This window comes from Ictalurus furcatus, chromosome 15 (assembly GCF_023375685.1).
Source record: "Ictalurus furcatus strain D&B chromosome 15, Billie_1.0, whole genome shotgun sequence".
NCBI lineage: Eukaryota > Metazoa > Chordata > Actinopteri > Siluriformes > Ictaluridae > Ictalurus > Ictalurus furcatus.
The window spans coordinates 16,656,997-16,675,135 of record NC_071269.1 but is presented as its reverse complement, the minus strand read 5'-3'; the positions used below and the strand labels follow the sequence as shown (position 1 = coordinate 16,675,135).

Sequence of the window (18,139 nt, the reverse complement as noted above, 5' to 3'; positions counted from 1 at the left end):
TTGTTGAAAGCTCTGTCTCTGGCCACGTCTGAACCTCTTGACAGAGGCAACCAGGTTTTGGGATGAAATAGGTACATAGATGAAATAGGTGAACTGCCTGGTACATAGCAGAATTCATAATGACATCATTGTTCACGTGAGCCACTGAGGCACTAGCCTCGAAAAAGTCACAAAGCATCAACAATCCACCTCCATATATTCCACTAGTTATCAAGTACTTTTACTTGTACTAAGTCACCTTTTGTTACCAAATATGCTGATAATGTGCATGACCAAAATGTTTGAGCTTGGGTTCATCTGATTACAGCACATGAGATATCTAATGACGCATGGTGACGTTCAGGTGAGTTGCTCTCAGATAGTGCTTCTTTCTGGCAAGACTTTCAAACAGCTTATTGTTATGAAAGTAACATTTAGCAGTTGGGTTTTTATTGTGATTTTATGGGCCCTTTTTTTCCCATCTTTCACCATCCTCCTCACTTTGTGGGGGAAGAGAGTACTCATGGATCCAATTTCTGACAAATTTCCTGTTTCAGGCATGTGAAACTTTTTGTTATAGCCCTAATTGTGCTTAATTTCTAACTGCATATATATTTTTATATCTATTACCTGATTTGTGCAGTACAATAACAACCATCTGTCTGATTTGTGTTGAAAAGATTTTGTTCTTTTCTCCGTGGTAATGGCTGGATAAGGTATTTTAAATAAGTGCAACCTCATATTTATACATCATGGAAACAGCACATAGTTAATGGCAATATGAACACTCAGATCAAATGAAAAAAATATTAAAGAATGATAATTTTTTACATTTATTAAAAAACTCTTATGGGTATGAATAATATTGGCGCATATAATTTTGAGAGAAAATTATATTTTTTTAAAAAAAAAAAAAAAAAGCATTTTAATGAGTTTTGGTTTTGTTAAGTGCTATTTTGTTTTAGTGGAAAATGTTCCTTATTTTGTTGAATTAATGCTGCACCTATATAGCGCTTTTTTAACCTTAGCGGTTCTACAAAGCACTTTACACTGTTTCGCATTCACCCATTCACACACACTCACACACCAATGGTAGCAGAGCTGCCATGCCCGGCGCTAGCTTGAAATCGGGAGCCACTGTGGAGTCATGTGGGCCGGAAATCGAACCGCCAACCCTACGATTAGTGAACAACCCGCTCTAGCACCTGAACCACAGCCGCCCCAATTAATGTTTATTTTATGCAGTTATTTTTTCGTTCTTTTACAAACGGTGCCTGTCATTCTGGATGGCATTGTAGGTCTGGACTTTGTAGATGGTCTTTGGCGTGTAAGAATACATAAATAAATATCCTCCCACATAACATTAAACCTCTCATGTGCCCTTTTACATGGTGAGTAGGTGTATATACAATAAAGCCTTCTTCATAGGAAATGGGTCGAAGCATGATTAACTAGGATATTACTTTATCATGTACAGGAGTGAAACATTTCTTGGCAAGCACAAAAATTTTCGAATTCTTTACACATGGAACATTCATAATTGGTTCCTCTGGTTCTCTACCATAATTCCGCAAGGACACATGAATTTGTGTGAAAGCACTACTTGCATTTTTCATAAATTGAAGGCCGAGCAAGGAGTTGAGTGATAGAGTACTGCTTACAGCACGCTGGGAAATGGAAAATAGATCACTTTGGCAGAGCTGAACAATTTCTGAAAATATGAAAGATTGTTGGCTACATACGTGTGGCTCTTTCTGTCAGCAGGGACCTGCTACACAAAACACGAGGAACAATTAGACTCAGATGCAGCATATAATTCGGTCTGAAATATGCTGTGTTTTTTTTTACTTGATATTCTGTGGTAAAAATGTTTCTTTCCCCAAGCTAGTACATCAGTCTCATATTCATAAGAAAAAACATTGTTGACTGATTTTTCCCCCCATTGGCTTCTGCCACATTCCATTTCTCTTTGCTACAGCACAAAAAAGTCATATGAATCTTATCACAGAAGCTCTTATTATAAGCATTTCTTTAGGTCTTGAGAAGACAGTTGATTTGCAGCATTTCATGGGATTGGCACATACATACAGTGCCCACCACTAATATTGGCACCCTTGGAAAATATGAGCAAAGAAGGCTGTGAAAAATTCTTTATTGTTTAATGTTTTGATTTTTTGTTGAAAAAATTCACAAAAATACTCTGCTCTCATGGATATCAAACAATTGCAAACACAACACAGGTTTATGAAAAAAAATCTTAAATATAGGTGTGCAACAATTATTGGCACCCTTTTAGTCAATACTTTGTGCTACCTCCTTTTACCAAGAAAACAGTGCTGAGCCTTCTCCTATAATGCCTGATGAGGTTGGAGAATACATGGCAAGGGATCTGAGATCATTCCTCCAAACAAAATCTCTACAGATCCTTCAAATTTCGAGGTCCACGCTGGTGGATTCTCCTCTTCAGGTCACCCCATAGGTTTTCTATGGGTTTCAAGTCAGGGGACTGGGATGGCCATGGCAGGACCTTGATTTTGTGGTCAGTAAATCATTTTTGTGTTGATTTTGATGTATTTTTTTGTCCTGCTGGAAGATCCAACCACAGACCATTTTAAGCTTTCTGGCAGAGGCAGTCAGCTTTTCAGTTAATATCTGTTGATATTTGATAGAGTCCATGATGCCATGTATACTAACAAAATGTCCAGGTCCTCGGGCAGAAAAACAGCCCCAAACATTAAAGAGCCTCCACAATATTTACCCGTGGGCATGAGGTACTTTTCCATATGGCTACCTCTCTGTGTGCACCAAAACCACCTCTGATGTTTATTACCAAAAAGCTCTATTTTGGTTTCATCTGAACATAGAACCCGATCCCATTTGAAGTTCCAGTAGTGTCTGGCAAACTGAAGACACTCGAGTTTGTTTTCGGATGAGAGTAGAGGCTTCTTTGCTCATATTTACCAAGGGTGCCTATATTAGTGGAGGGCACTGTATATAAGTTGACCGTATCTCCCAGTCATTTATAAAAACTAAATCTTCACTGCAAAAAAATGTCATCTTAGCAAGTGAATACATCTGGAATATAGTCAAATTTATCTAGTATTTCTTACTCTAAGATTACAGTAAACCAAATATAAGATCGTTAAACCTATTTCTAGGCATTATTACTCATTTCAAGCTTGTAGTTTTCTTATTCTGTTGGCAAATCATTTTTCTTATTTATGAGCAAAAATGAGCAAAATTATCTGCCAATAGAACAAGACTATTTCAAGTTTGAAATGAGTACAAATAGCTTGAAATAGGTTTACTAATCTTATATTTGGTTTACTGTAGTCTTATAATAGGAAATACTAGATCAATCTAGAGCTGCGACTACTAATCTCTAAAATTGATAATAATCAATTATGAAAATCATCGTCAACGAATGTCAATATTGATTAGTTGGTCTGAGCACAGCACATATATTTTATTTTGATTTTATTTAAAATAAATGAAAAAATTGTACTGAAGCACCCCCCTCCCCCAATCTGATTAATCGGTTAAGTGAAAAATAATTGGCTGATTAATCAATTATGTAAATAATCATTATTTGCAGCCCTAGATCAATCTGACTATATTCAAGATATTTTCACTTGCTAAGATGTCATTTATTTTGTCTTTTCCCTCCTGCCCAAGTTCTCTTGTTAATCCAAATTCAAGATTAATCATTACTGCTTTGGACTCTTTGGCTAAACCGCTAAACTTGAACTTAGAGGTAAACCTGGTAAAACAACATATACATCTTTACAGTGGATTTAGAGTAGTCAGGTTCCTTGTGTCATCTTAGAGAGTTTTTCCTTGCCAGTAATGCCTCTGGCTTGCTCATTAGGGATCTAAGTCTACATCCATATTTCTGTAAAGCTGCTTTGTGATAACGTATAGTTTAAATGAACTTGAATTTAGTTGAATGCAGGGATGGTCTTTACCAGAAATAGTGTTTTTCTGAAATTCATGGCGAAGAAAAAAGTCTTGCATGCATGCAAAGTGCTGCTTTTTCATGCTCTGGTGTGTTTAATTTTTCTTGCCTTTTCAGCAGCCTCCTAAGTCAAAGGAAGCTTTATAGCCTAAGGCCTGGAAGTCCCAGAGCAATCAACCAATGACAACTCCTTCATGCCAACAATAAAAACCATTTACAATATTAGCCCTCTGGATCGGTATGCACTTTAAACTGGATATGGCTGCACAAAAGATGGATGAAGGAGAAAACAATTCACTTTTGTTCATTTAAAATCATGTCAATACATTTAATGGTTCATTTGAAAACAACTGGAATCGCAGGAAGGTAGTAGGAGTTAATATTCTCGCTATACATCAAGGAAGTCAGCCTTTGTCTTGTAAATAGCACCCCTTCTTTCTGCAGTCCAACCCCAACCCATTCAGGACAGATAGACAACAGAACAGAAGGCAAAAATACATCAGGGAAGAAGAAATATTGCTTATCTTTGTACAGCCATGTTTGCACTCTGCAGCACTTTGCTGCCCACTGCTGATGACCTACTAATGAAATGACTGATATGTACAGAATAAGAAATTCTGTCTATACAACTGCTTTGCATTTGTCTTGTGGTATCTATATAATATGATAAAGTATATTAATTTTAGTTATTAGATATAAGGAAATGGCTGTGTTTCTTCATGACATTTGTGCTAGCACCAAGATTACCAGTTCTTTGCAAAAAATATAGTTCAGTATTTTAAAAAAACATAGCTTGTCTGAATAATTCTTTCTCCAAGGTTCAGTGATGGTCTTGTATTATTAGCCATAGTTTTAATGAATAAAGAATATCCATAAGAACCAATAAAGAAAGAGTCCAAAATGTCCCAGTTGTACAGGATAAGCATGTACCTGGCAACACTGGTTATACTGCTTTGAGCAATGTGCATGTATAATTTACACCTGGCTTTGGAGGTGGACAAAATCACACACACACAGTTTAATTGCCCAAAGTTTAGTCATCAAGCTGAATATGTAATCAACTGCACTTTCTATTTCCAAACCCTTTCATTATGCTGACTTTCCACTTTCCACTTTTCACTTTTCACGTCCGCCACTGTTTGTGTGTTGGCTTATGCAAGGCAGTTGGCTTATACAAGGTACATTTAGGCTAATACTAAGGTTCTTTGTGTGGAATTGCAACAAAAAATTACCCTCATTATCTCTGTCTTTTTTTAAATATTTTCCCTGCACAGCTCCATCAATAGTGTCCATCATGCATCAGGTCAGCAGGACTATTGATAGTGTCACACTGTCGTGGTCTCAGCCAGACCAGCCCAACGGAGTCATACTAGACTATGAGCTGCAGTACTTTGAGAAGGTAATCACATACACCTTCACTCACATGCACATATTACACCAAGGCATTCATTCTTGTGTGGCACTTGGCAAGAAAGGAAACTGAGCCATTTCCATTTTCATGAAAAAAAAGCTTTGATGGCCAAAGTGTGGTACATATGTTGCATCATGGCTGTCATTTTTATAGTGTCCTCTGATCTTTTCCAGAACACAGCTGAGTTGAACTCTTCTACGCTGAGAAGCCAGACGAATACAGCTGTAGTCCGAGGCCTAAAGCCAGGCACCATTTATGTGTTCCAGGTGCGAGCTCGGACAGTCGCAGGATTTGGACGCTTCAGTGGAAAGATGTACTTCCAAACCATGACTGAAGGTATGACTTTTTTCATAAATAGACCTCTCAGGTTTGTCTTTTTTTTTAACCTTTAAAAATATTTTCTTTGTTTTAGCCTCTGTACATACTACATCAGTTTCAACTGCATCATGTGTAATCGTGATAGCAGAGACCAATTATATCTTTGTCAGCTATTAGTCTGATCACTTGGTGCTGGCTGACAAGCTACCGAATTTCTGTTTTTATATCACTGCCAGTCATTGAAACGGCATTAACTTCAGTCAGATTAAGCATGTCAGTACATCTCTGTGCCAAGAGCATAGCCAAGAAACAGATGTCAAAACTCCCGTCCCAGCATGCTCCTGCTTTTCCAAACGTGAACTGGCACACTGCTCTTTCCCTGCTACTTTTTACACTGTTCTTATAAGCTAACAGAAATAAAAGCTTTGCCAGTTGGCAATTATATAGCTCTAGCCAACATTTAAAAGAAAATTTTACAGAGTGTGTGGTAATATTATTAACTGCCAACATCCAAATGGCTGTAGAGAAACGAAAGCCAAGAGGGAACTTTAGGTTGACCTTAGGCAGGTTGGTCCTATGGATTGCAAGGTGTTGACTTTATGAAGTGCGAACTGTCCAGTTTGGCATGTTTTATACTATATGTTGTTCCCATTGTGTGTGTAGAGGAGTATGATTCCAGCCTGAAGGAGAAACTGCCTCTCATCATTGGCTCTGCTGCTGCAGGCGTTGTTTTTCTCATCTCAGTCATCGTGCTCGTCATCGTCTGCAACCGGTGAGTTATCCTAAATCCGCCTTGGACAGACTGCATACCATTTATAACTCAGATTGTTTTATGCAATCTCACATCCTTTGTTTGGTTGCTCATATCTTTCTGGTTTGTCCCAGGAGAGGCAGTGACAGGCCAGAATCTGAGTTCACAGACAAGCTCCAGCATTACACCAGTGGCCACTGTAAGTAGCCTTTCAATCCAAAACTGAATTGCCCATGTCAGCGTAATCTCATTATACAATACACATACTGTATACTAATCTGAGCTATCGGCATCAGTAAGCCAGTCAAGAAGAACAGCAGACATCATTTACATTTAGTCATTTGACACACCCTCTTATTCAGAGAGATTTACAAAACATGCAAACCGTACATAGGAGATATCAGGTTCTTCTCATCTTGTGAAGAAGAAACATGCAGGATATTGTGGTTGATGTGACTGGAGAAGTTGAGCTATCACCTATAATAACACTATAGTTGCGGGATCCCAAGTGACGCAACAGGAACAACGTTTGCAATATGATTGGGAAATCGCAAATTCAAATTCCAGCAATTCCACAACTGGGAGCCAAGGGAGCAACATTGGCCATGCTGTCTGGGTGGGAGGGATGGCATTACAGCAACATTAGTCAATTGTTGGCATCTTTGAGCTCATGTAAGCGGAAGAGGGCAGATTTTCCTCCAAATGTTTTATGTTACCCTGTGATACAGCATGAGCAGCAGTTCAAAAAAAATACTGGCTTGAAGGAAGCACATGCTAGCCTTCACACTCCCCAGTTGGTAGCTCTCATGGGCTAGGAGAGAGCTGGCAGGTGAGTGAGAATTGGGAAGTGAGGAAATTGGGGAGAAAATGGAGGAAATAAAAAAAACCACTGAAAGTGTGATTGGTGACTGACACATTAAAGTATATAGGAGTTCTTAGTTGAGAAATAGCTCAGTCCTTTTTTTGTCAATGGTTGAGTTTCAAATGGATGACCAGTAAAGCTGAAGTAAAGTTGCGTGTCATCAGCATAGTAGTGGTAGGAGAAGTCATGAAGTCTGATTACTAAGCTCAGTTATTTAGTATATAACAAGAAAAAGATTGGACTAAGACCTGATCAGTGGGGAATTCCCATAGCACATGATCGTATCAGGCCTTGTTTTATGTTTTATATCTTCATCCATCTTTATATCCAGCTAATCTCATTTGTCTTATTTGTCATCAATCTTAGGGCATGAATAACTTAAAGGTACAGTGTGTAATGTTTAAAGGATTTCTGTACCTATAATAATCATGTAATGTCAACAACACCTTAGACAAACAGGGATTTTCAACATCGCGGTGGATCTGGCTAGATTTTTCATTTCTGTTTACTTTTTTCCAACCATGAAAGTAGCTCTTCCCCCAGCCTGAATACAGCCCCTACTGTTTACAAGGTAACTTATGAGTTATAAGTAGTTGTCGGCGAAGGCTTGTCACTGTACTCACCGCATTTGAAATTAACCTCACAAGAGACAGTGGACATTTGGTCATTTTTAAGAATCAGTTTTAGTTCTACTGTAAATGGCTGAATGTAATCTCCACCTTCTCCTTCCAAGTGTCACCAGGTATGAAAATCTACATCGATCCCTTTACTTACGAGGATCCCAATGAGGCAGTGCGGGAGTTTGCTAAAGAAATAGACATGTCCTGTGTGAAGATTGAGCAAGTCATTGGTGCAGGTAAATAAGACTTTATAACATTTTAAAACCTGGATTTGAAAGAAGGGCAGGAAAAGGTTCTTAGAAGTCAGGTGCTGCCTCTGATTCTCCTTCAGGTGAGTTCGGGGAGGTGTGCAGCGGAAACCTGCGCCTGCCTGGGAAGAGAGAGTTCCTGGTAGCCATTAAAACATTGAAGTCTGGATACACTGAGAAGCAGAGGAGGGACTTCCTGAGTGAAGCCAGCATCATGGGTCAGTTTGATCACCCCAACATCATCCACTTGGAGGGAGTGGTGACAAAAAGCTGCCCCGTTATGATCATCACTGAGTTCATGGAGAATGGATCGCTGGACTCCTTCCTTAGGGTGGGTCTTAATATCAGCCTTGGTTTCATTTTTATTTGTACGTGTGTTCAGCAAAGCTATAAGTTACTAACACATAATCTGAAACTGTTGAAACGCATTTCATTTTTTTGTTTCGTGTTTTTTTTTTTGTTTGTTTGTTTGTTAGCTATGCACACTTCTTAGTTTGCTTTCTTTATAGCTTACATACTGTGCCCAGCCATTTGTGCCAGTTTGGCCTCCAGCTGACTGCCATCCCTGTAGACAGGGACCAGATGTGGTTGACTGAAGGCACAGCTGGAGGGGGCATTACAAGTCCAAATGTAGTACTTCTGGGCTGTATAGCCTAGAGGGCCAGTGAGAGTTTGTTATAAATTTGGGACAAAGAATGTTCTGAAATAGCTTACAGAAACGGCGATTGCTTATTTATTGGAGCGCCTAGAATTTGGCCATGTTGTTCAAGATATTTTGCTGCACGTACTTTCAGCAAAATGACGGGCAGTTTACGGTGATTCAGCTGGTCGGCATGCTGCGTGGCATTGCAGCTGGCATGAAGTATCTATGTGATATGAACTATGTGCACCGAGACCTGGCTGCCCGCAACATCCTGGTCAACAGCAACCTGGTGTGCAAAGTGTCCGACTTTGGGCTTTCCCGCTTCTTAGAGGACGACACATCAGATCCTACCTACACCAGTGCCCTAGTAAGTTTGTTTACCAATCACTGAAATTCCTAGTCATAGCTTATTCCTTGTTGCCAGGTTGGTAGCATCAACAGAACACGTTTTCTAACATTAGTATGTATATTTCTCTATTTGGAAACCTTTAAAATATTTTAAGTGACATATTTCCTGACAAAACTTAAGGCACTGTACTCTAAAAGCTAATTATAGGTATACAACTTTTCTAGGTAAAAGATACATACTAAAAGGCATGCACCATTGGTGGTACCACCCCAGCAACAATGAAAATTAGAGTCTGGTGCCTTTCTTTTTGAGAATGTATGTTGAATTTATGAGTGACATGAAATCCGACATGCTGTATTCCTCAATAGACCAAATCTTCCTCAACATTTTATCTCACTTGTTTTGTTCACTGTTTAGCAATGGATGTCCCTTTGTCGGAGGCAAATTTTAGTTTGTTTTATTCCAATACAAGTGTAACATTTCGTCTAGAATGATCTTAAACCTTACTCATTTATTAGCAATGTAAATGTAAGTACAGTATCTATAGATTTTTCACACAAAAACTTTTTTCAGATGCTTAAGGACATGTGCTCAGGTTTAATAAAGGTCATGTGACTAAAATAGTCATGTGAATCAAGTGAATGAATCAAATGAAAATGTCCTAAACATACTGTAGTATCTATAATATAAGATTGTTAAGCATGAGAAACTGAGCCAGACACATAAAGTTTACAACTAAATAGTACATTTATATTTTTCCATTAATATTAATTTAAAAAAAATGAAATGGCATGGCATGGATTCATTTTGACCCAAAGAGAATATAAGAATTAAAATGGATCACTGTGGTCTCCTCTATCGGAGTCTGTTAAGTTGTCCCACATCCGCTAAATGAACATTGATTCTCAGGGAGGGAAGATTCCCATCCGATGGACCGCGCCAGAGGCCATCCAGTACAGGAAGTTCACCTCGTCCAGTGACGTGTGGAGCTACGGTATCGTCATGTGGGAGGTCATGTCCTATGGAGAGAGACCATACTGGGACATGAGCAATCAAGATGTAGGTTATTTGCTCAGCCATATCACCTGAATAGAAAAGAAGCTCAGAATCTTGTCTTGCTAATACAGCAGTGACCTCTAGTGGAGAAAAATCAGTTCAGCTTCACATGATGGTCTGATAAAGTGCATAAATATTTTTGAGAAAAACATTTCACTATGTTACAATAAAATAGGGCTCAAGCTAATAGTATATTAATCTTTATTTCCTCTGAAAGCATGGTAAACTGTGTGCTAATCCTTCCAGGTGATTAATGCCATAGAGCAGGATTACAGGTTACCTCCACCTATGGACTGCCCCAATACATTACATCAGTTAATGCTGGACTGCTGGCAGAAGGACAGAAACAACCGGCCTAAATTCAACCAGATCGTGAACACCCTGGACAAAATGATCCGCAACCCTAACAGTCTGAAAGCCACCACCCCACTTTCTTCAGGGTAAGAATATTCAACCTGGAGAATCTTTAGAAATTCACCTATAGAGGACATAATAGAGGCCATCATGATGTCCTGCTTATAGTGGAAATGATCCCTATACAGTTATTAATAGCTAGAGCGTACCTTATTTATGTTTTTTTTTTCCTGAAAGATACAGTGTATGTCATTTAGAGAACACTATTTTCTAAATGTTTGTGGTAATTATTATTGTAAATGATGCAGTAAATACGAATCTGTTGCACTGTACTTTAGTTCATGGCCTCAATCTTGATGATGCGTTTTTGTGGGTTCACTCTAGCGTGCACCTACCTCTGCTGGACCGCAGCACGCCAGACTTCTCCAGCTTTAATAATGTGGATGAGTGGCTGGATGCTATCAAGATGGGCCAGTACAAGGAGAATTTTGCTAATGAAGGCTTCAGCTCCTTCGATGCAGTTTCCCAAATGACTCTGGAGTAAGTATTTTTGTTCTGAGATCCTTTAAGCCATAAGTGTCAAACTCCTTTTAGGTAATGGGGCATTACCCCATTACACTAACAATTACAATCAGGATAGTAAACCAAGAACACATCAACATGAATGTGTTGATTTATTGGTTTTTATCTGAAAGGTACATTCTGAGTGCATTGATGTATGCATTGATTCTGAATATACATGACCGGATTAAACACACACTCAGCGATCACTAAACACATGTACACCTGCTTATTCATGTATTTATCCACTCTGTCAGTCATGTGGCAGCAGGATGTATTATGCAGTTACAGGTCAAGAGCTTCAGTTAATGTCAGAACCAGAATGGCGGAAAATGTGCTATCCGACCATGGCATGGTGGTTAAATATTTCAGAAACTGTTGTTCTCATTGGATTTTCACATACTATAATCCCTAGAGTTTACACAGAATGGTGCAAAAAAGCACACAAAAAACATACAGTGAGTATCAGTTCTGCAGGAGGAACCTCCTTTTTGACGAAAGAGGTCAAAGATGAAGGCCAAGATAGCTGATGGAAAGGCTATGGTAAATCAGATAAACACTTGTTACAACCGTGATGAGCAGACAAGCATCTCAGAACACACAGCACATTGAAGTAGATGGACTACAACAGCAGAAGACCACATGGGGTTCCACTCAGCCAAGAACAGGAATCTGAGGCTACATTGGGCACAGACTCACCGAAACTGGATATCTTGGAAAAGATTGGAAAAAACATGGGCAGGTCATTTCCAGTCTTGAAATGTCCAGTTTTGGTGAGCCTGTTCCCACTGTAGCCATAAATTCCTGGTCTTTTTGTTCTGTGTAAAATATGGAGACACTGTGTGTGTGTGTGTGTGTGTGTGAAAATCTCAGGAGGTCAGCAGTTTCTTTAATAGTCAAACCATCATACATGACACCAACAACCATGGCACAAGTCACTGAGGTCACATTTTTCCCCAATCAGATGTTTGATGTGAACATTAACTGAAGCTCTGCGTGCTTTTATGCATCCCACTCATGCCACTTAATTGAATAACTACATGAATGTGTTTTATTTTATTGGGATAATAATACATTGGCATAACATTACTCTCACTTGCCCGCTTTCAATAACCACTTTAAAAATATGTTTAATTTATATAGCGCCTTTCTAGAGCTCAGGGACGCTTTACAGTAGTAATGCAGTGAGACATAAACAATGAACAATCATGGACAAGCACAAAATGTGAACAGCAATGAGCAATCAACCACAGAAAATGAAATCACTGAGAGAAAATGCATAGCAACCGATTAGAAGAGATAACATTGAGAAAACAGATCCGTTTTTAATTGGGATTTGAACTCGGAGATGGATGTGATGTGAAGAGTTAGAGGGAGCGAATTCCAGATTTTGGGTGCAGCTACACTGAAAGACCTGCCACCCATGGTAGAGATACAAGATCTAGGGACAGAGAGGAGTCCGAGCCCAGAGGACCTGAGAGAGCAGGTCGGGTTGTAGGGAAGAAGCAGTTCAAGGTGCCAAACCATGAAGTGATTTAAATGGAAGCAGGAATATTTTACATTTAATGTGAATTGAAACCTATATCCATCTGGTGTAAGGAGGTTCAGCTGCAAGTAATCACCGGGTACTTGCCAGGTTTCAACGAGTAGTAACATATTGAGGTTTCTGTCCGTGATTATTTCGTTGAGGTATGAGGCTTTATCAGAGATGGAGCAGTTCAGAAGAGCAGAATTACAATGTGAAGCATCGCGGTTGATTGGCGAGTTATAGTGCTGTACAACACAGTTAGGATGTATCAGCGATCGGCGCTTCCTGCAGTCAGATAGAACTTGGACTTAGGCTGGGCCCTGTTGTTAGACCAGATGCATGGGATAGTTCTAGGAATTGATCAGTGAGTGTTCAGGGATACTCTGGATGAGCGGTGTATGTATCGCAGACGACGAGTAATTCCTAGCGTCTGACAGTACTCATATGTCGTAGAATCAAGACGCGGACGGCACTTTAAAGCCCTGAGTTGGGATGGTGAGTGTCCAATCTCCATTTCAGTTTTATCATCAAAAATGACCAGAAAGGGAGCAACTGCCTGAGGCATATTTAATATTTACGCTGACAGATATGATGCGGACCATCAGCGATACCACGTTAGCCAGACCCCAACTATCACATCACCAATATACAGCTCACCAAGAGGATGGCAGCCCATCCAAACAGTAAGCCGTAAACAATCAGCACAACTAATACAGAGACCGTTAACACACTCACCAGCCCAGCTGGAAATGGTGGACAGAATGGGGAGAGAGTTCGCAGCAGGCCGACAGCCAAACAGACATCGAGCAGCAGGAAAAAACACAAAAGTATCCCAATAGAGTCCAAAACTGAAACGTTGAAGGTGAGGGAGTCAAAAAGTGAAATAAGCCACACAAGGCACAGGTAAAACAGACAAAACAAGCAAAAGTCCGATTGCGAAGCAGAAGCCAGACACGCACGGTGTTCTCGCACCGGAAGTGTTTTTTAGTCCCAGGATCACTGGGTGTGAGGCCGGAATACACCCTGCATGGGATGCCAGTCCATATAGGGCACCATGCACACACACATTCACACCTGAGGGCAATTTAGCACAGCCAAGTCTCTTATTAGAATGGTTTTTGGAGGCGAGAATAAACCGGTGGACCTGGAGGAAATCCACATGAGCATAGACAGTAATGCAAAGTTAGGATCAAACCGTGGACCCAAGGCAGCAATACTACCTGCTGTGCCATCTTTTCTGACCATCAATGCAGTTTACAAAATTATAGATTTACAGATAAAACAGTAAAAGTTGTGATTGCTATAAAACCCCTGAATTAGTATTAGGAACGAGGCATGGTTACAGTGTCAAATGTTTACCTAGCTAACGAAGAAGTGCTCTGATTTTATTGTTTTATTTTGCCCCATAGTGGAGGTACTAGAGATTGTTTTTTTAATCTTTCAAGTCAGTTACAGTTCACACAACGATTTGAATTTAGAGCACAGGTTCTAAATGTATTTGTTGGGCTGGATTAGAACTTGGTCCATATTTTGGACTTTAAGCCATGCTTATCACTTCTGATAACAGTAGACTCAAGCCACTTTACAGCTTATAGATTACATAGGCAACTCCAGAATTATTGGCACCCTTCAAAAAATGAGCAAACCTAATATAGAATGTTTATAACACATGTGGGTGGTACAGCGATGTGGCGGGTAGCTCCCTAGGTGCAAATGTGTGTGTGTGTGTGTGTACATAGTGCTCTGCCTCACACCCAGCATTCCTGGGATAGACTCTGGACTCATACTTTTTCCCCACTCCTTTGGGTTCCTTTGAAATGTGTCCTTAATTTATCCTCTATTTGTCTTTCTCGTCCTTACAGTGACATCCTAAGAGTGGGAGTCACTTTGGCCGGCCACCAGAAGAAGATTCTCAACAGCGTGCAAATGATGCGTGCTCAGATGAACCAAATCCAGTCGGTGGAGGTTTGACCCTCATGCTTGGAGGCTCTCAGACTTGACTCCCTCCTCCACCAGCCCCCTGGCTTCAGAGTTCAGCTGTAGTCCTTCCTGTGGCGATGTCCCCAGCAGGGAAGATCTTCTGGAGGGACTCCCACACAGTAAACACCCCCGAAAAGCACCAGCATGCAGCAGACTGGATGGAGTCGGACAGTGATGTCTGGAGGCCCGCTTGTGTACTGTATTATTACAATGGTGATGATTTTAATCGTAACACGAAAAACAGTTTAAGGATTCAAAGGGAGATGCTGATCATCACCAGTGTCTAGTTTTTTTTTAGATTATAAGACCCTTTAAAAGGGAAATAAATAAAATCCAATTAGATCTGTCATCTATAGTGGTGATAGTCTCATGATAAAACCTTTGAGACAGAGAAAGTATATAGCATAGAGTGGCACATTAAAGAGAGGAGAGAAAGATGAAAATGGACCATGGACTAATGGCATAAAAATGAGCCTCTTATATTCCTGTTGATGCCATATGGAAGGAAGGATCCATGTGGCAACCCAAGAGGAGTACTGTAGAAATTGTGAAAATTAGTGACAAACAAGCCTGAAATACTCTTTTTTTTTAAAGAATATTGTGGTTGATTTTTTTCTCCTTTGTTTTTTTGGGGGGGTATATACTCACTGGCAACTTTATTAGGAACACCATACTAATACTGCATACAAATTACTGCATTGCTCTCAAAAAAGCCTCAATTTTACATGGCATGTAAAATCCACAAAGTGTTGGAAATTTCTCTGAGATTCTAGTCCATGACTTGATTGCATCACGTAACTGCTGCAAATGTGTGAGCTGCACATTCATGCTGTTAACCTCCCGTTCTACCACATCCCAAAGGAGTTCTATTGGATTCAGTTCTGGGGACTGAGGAGACCATTGAAGTACAGTGAACTCACTGTCACGGTCATGGAACCTGTTTGAGACAACTTGTGGCTTCTTATCATAGCATTCAAATGATGCTGGTTTGGTATTAAGGAGCCCAACCTGTTCCAAGAAAGAATTCCCCACACCATTACACCACCAGCAGCAGCCTGAACTGTTGACAAAAATGCAGGTTGGGTCCATGGATTCATGCTGTTGCATTAAATTTTGACCTTTATCATTTATCTCATACTTTTATCCAAAATGACTTACAATTAAGAGAGAATACAACTGTGCTGTTGAGCATTAAGGGCCTTGCTCGAGTGCCCAACAGTAGCAGTTTGGTGGTGCTAGGAGTTGAACTCATGACTTTCCTATCAGTAGCCCAGTACCTTAACTGCTGAGCTAACACTGCTCATCATTTTCCAAACCTTCAGCTCTGTAGTTAATGGCTTTCAGCGATCCTGTGCCCACTGTAGCCTCAGATTCCGGTCCCGGGTTGAAAGAAGTGGAATCCGATGTGGCCGTCTGCTCTTGTAACTCATCCTCCTCAAATTTGGGCATGTGCATTTTGAGATACTTTTTCCCTCGCCACAGTCGTGGCCATTCTCGATTGATCTCTCTCATAAACAAGGTGAACTCCCGCTTACTTGATTTTTCTTCAATTCAGTTCAATTCAATTTTATTTGTATAGCGCTTTTTACAGTGGACATTGTCTCAAAGCAGCTTTACAGAAAAATATAAACACAGGATACAGATTTTAAATGTGGGAATTTATCCCAATTGAGCAAGATAGTGGCAAGGAAAAACTCCCTAAGATGTTACGAGGATGAAACCTTGAGAGGAACCAGACTCAGAAGGGAACCCATCCTCATCCGGGTAACAACGGATAGTGTAAAAGCAAAGGAAAGTTCATTATGGTTTTATATGAAGTCTGTTGAACTGAATGCTGTGTGTGAAATCCCATGAGATCAGCAGTTTCTGAAACCAGCCAGTCTGGCACCAACAACCATGCCATAGTCAAAGTCACTGAAATCACATTTTTCCCTATTGTGATATTTGATGTGAACAGTAACTGATGCTCTTGGTCTGTATCTGCATGATTTTATGCATTGCACCAAATTGCTACGACATAATTGTCTAACTGGATAAATGCATAAATGTGCAGGTGTTCCTAATGAAGTGGCCAAGTGACTGTATATTTATTTATTTTAACTTTTTAGCATACAATGTAAAGATGATGTACCATATGCACACATATCACAGGCGTTTAACTTTCTGACGTCTTCACCGTTGCCATTTGCTGTTCAAGTTCACTTTCAGCAGTTTCAACTTGTGTTGATGTTAATTTACATTTTCTTTTATACCTGCTGTTAATATGGTACATGCACCTCCCTGACAAAGTACATGTTCCCATGAATTTCTCATCAGATGTCATGCTGTGCAAAGTTTGGATTCTTCTTTTCCTTCTCCTGTACATGTTTTCATGATTTCACACAACAATTCAACTGTACAGCCGATCGGGTGCTGTTGAAATGCACAGGCAGCTGCTTAATCTGAAAGATGGCGTGATATGGGGCTCACACTTACACTTCACACAACACTTTCTCGGTTGGTTTTTTGAAATCTCTGTTTTGTAATGCTAAAACATTGTGAGTTAATAATAATGATATGTACAATAGGCGATCTAGTATAGGGCAGTTAATCTGCATAGTGGTGTGTCAACAGTTACGGCTGTTGTGTATACAGATGTGTTAACACATCATTTGAAATCATTTGACAAATGTCTTCAGTCATACCTCTACCATTTTTTTTTAAGCAGCCATTCTGAGTTTTGATATAATGTCTACATATGTTAGAATTTCGCTCTGGGGTTTATTAAAGTGAGTCAGATTGAGTCTGTGATCATGTACGACACAAAATGGTCTTCATTCACAGCTGTAAATCTTTACATTTCCTAGAAGACTTGGACTTTAAAACACACCCTCCTGTTATACCTTTGGACAAGAACTGGTGCAACTTGTCCATGGTACTGTATACTGTCACTTGGAATCAATCGTTGATTAATTCATTTGTACAAAAGTCTATAACCTGGTCCCATCTATTTGTTATAAAGTACTTTACAGTATGTAAATCTTTTTTATTACTGCCTTTTTTTTTTATTATTATTTGACATTTCAACTTCAAGTCAGATGTTTCTAAATACTGCACATTTCTAACACATTTCTAAATCCAGTTGTTGAGTTTTCCACTCTGATCATCACGTGTCTCCTTTCAACTCAGTGTGCTTCTTTTCATTTAGTAATCCAGTCTTCCACTCCCATTCTCACATCTTTCTTTCTTTGGTTACAGAGTTCATCATAGAGACGTGGCATCGTGCTGTACATGTGAAACGTTTTGGACTTTTACTGTATATTCTTTTCGTTATCTATGGTACAAAGACTGTAATGACAAGAATGCAAGGATCTAAACATCTCTCAGGCATGTCCATGATGTTCTACCCATTTGCACCCATTGCTCTTTGTACTCATGGTGCGCATTTCTGCCCTTTTTGGACCAAACTTTGCCATCTTGTATTACTGAGAAAAGAAGGGAAAATTAAAGGAATTGACCAATCAGTGTTGGTTGCTCTATAAATA

General features: G+C 39.7%; 1 protein-coding gene across 1 annotated transcript in view; it reads left to right on the top strand.

Annotated features, from left to right (window-relative positions):
- ephb2a (eph receptor B2a) overlaps nt 1-17,654 on the top strand; it is a 64,141-nt gene extending 46,487 nt beyond the window's left edge. The window contains exons 6-16 of the mRNA XM_053643031.1: nt 5,209-5,333; nt 5,519-5,681; nt 6,327-6,435; nt 6,549-6,613; nt 8,010-8,132; nt 8,228-8,475; nt 8,939-9,154; nt 10,046-10,195; nt 10,439-10,632; nt 10,931-11,086; nt 14,498-17,654. Of these exons, the coding sequence (XP_053499006.1) occupies nt 5,209-5,333; nt 5,519-5,681; nt 6,327-6,435; nt 6,549-6,613; nt 8,010-8,132; nt 8,228-8,475; nt 8,939-9,154; nt 10,046-10,195; nt 10,439-10,632; nt 10,931-11,086; nt 14,498-14,606 (1,658 nt within the window). The 3' untranslated portion in view covers nt 14,607-17,654. The remainder of the gene's footprint in view (nt 1-5,208; nt 5,334-5,518; nt 5,682-6,326; nt 6,436-6,548; nt 6,614-8,009; nt 8,133-8,227; nt 8,476-8,938; nt 9,155-10,045; nt 10,196-10,438; nt 10,633-10,930; nt 11,087-14,497) is intronic.
- The last annotated feature ends 485 nt before the right edge of the window (nt 17,655-18,139 follow it).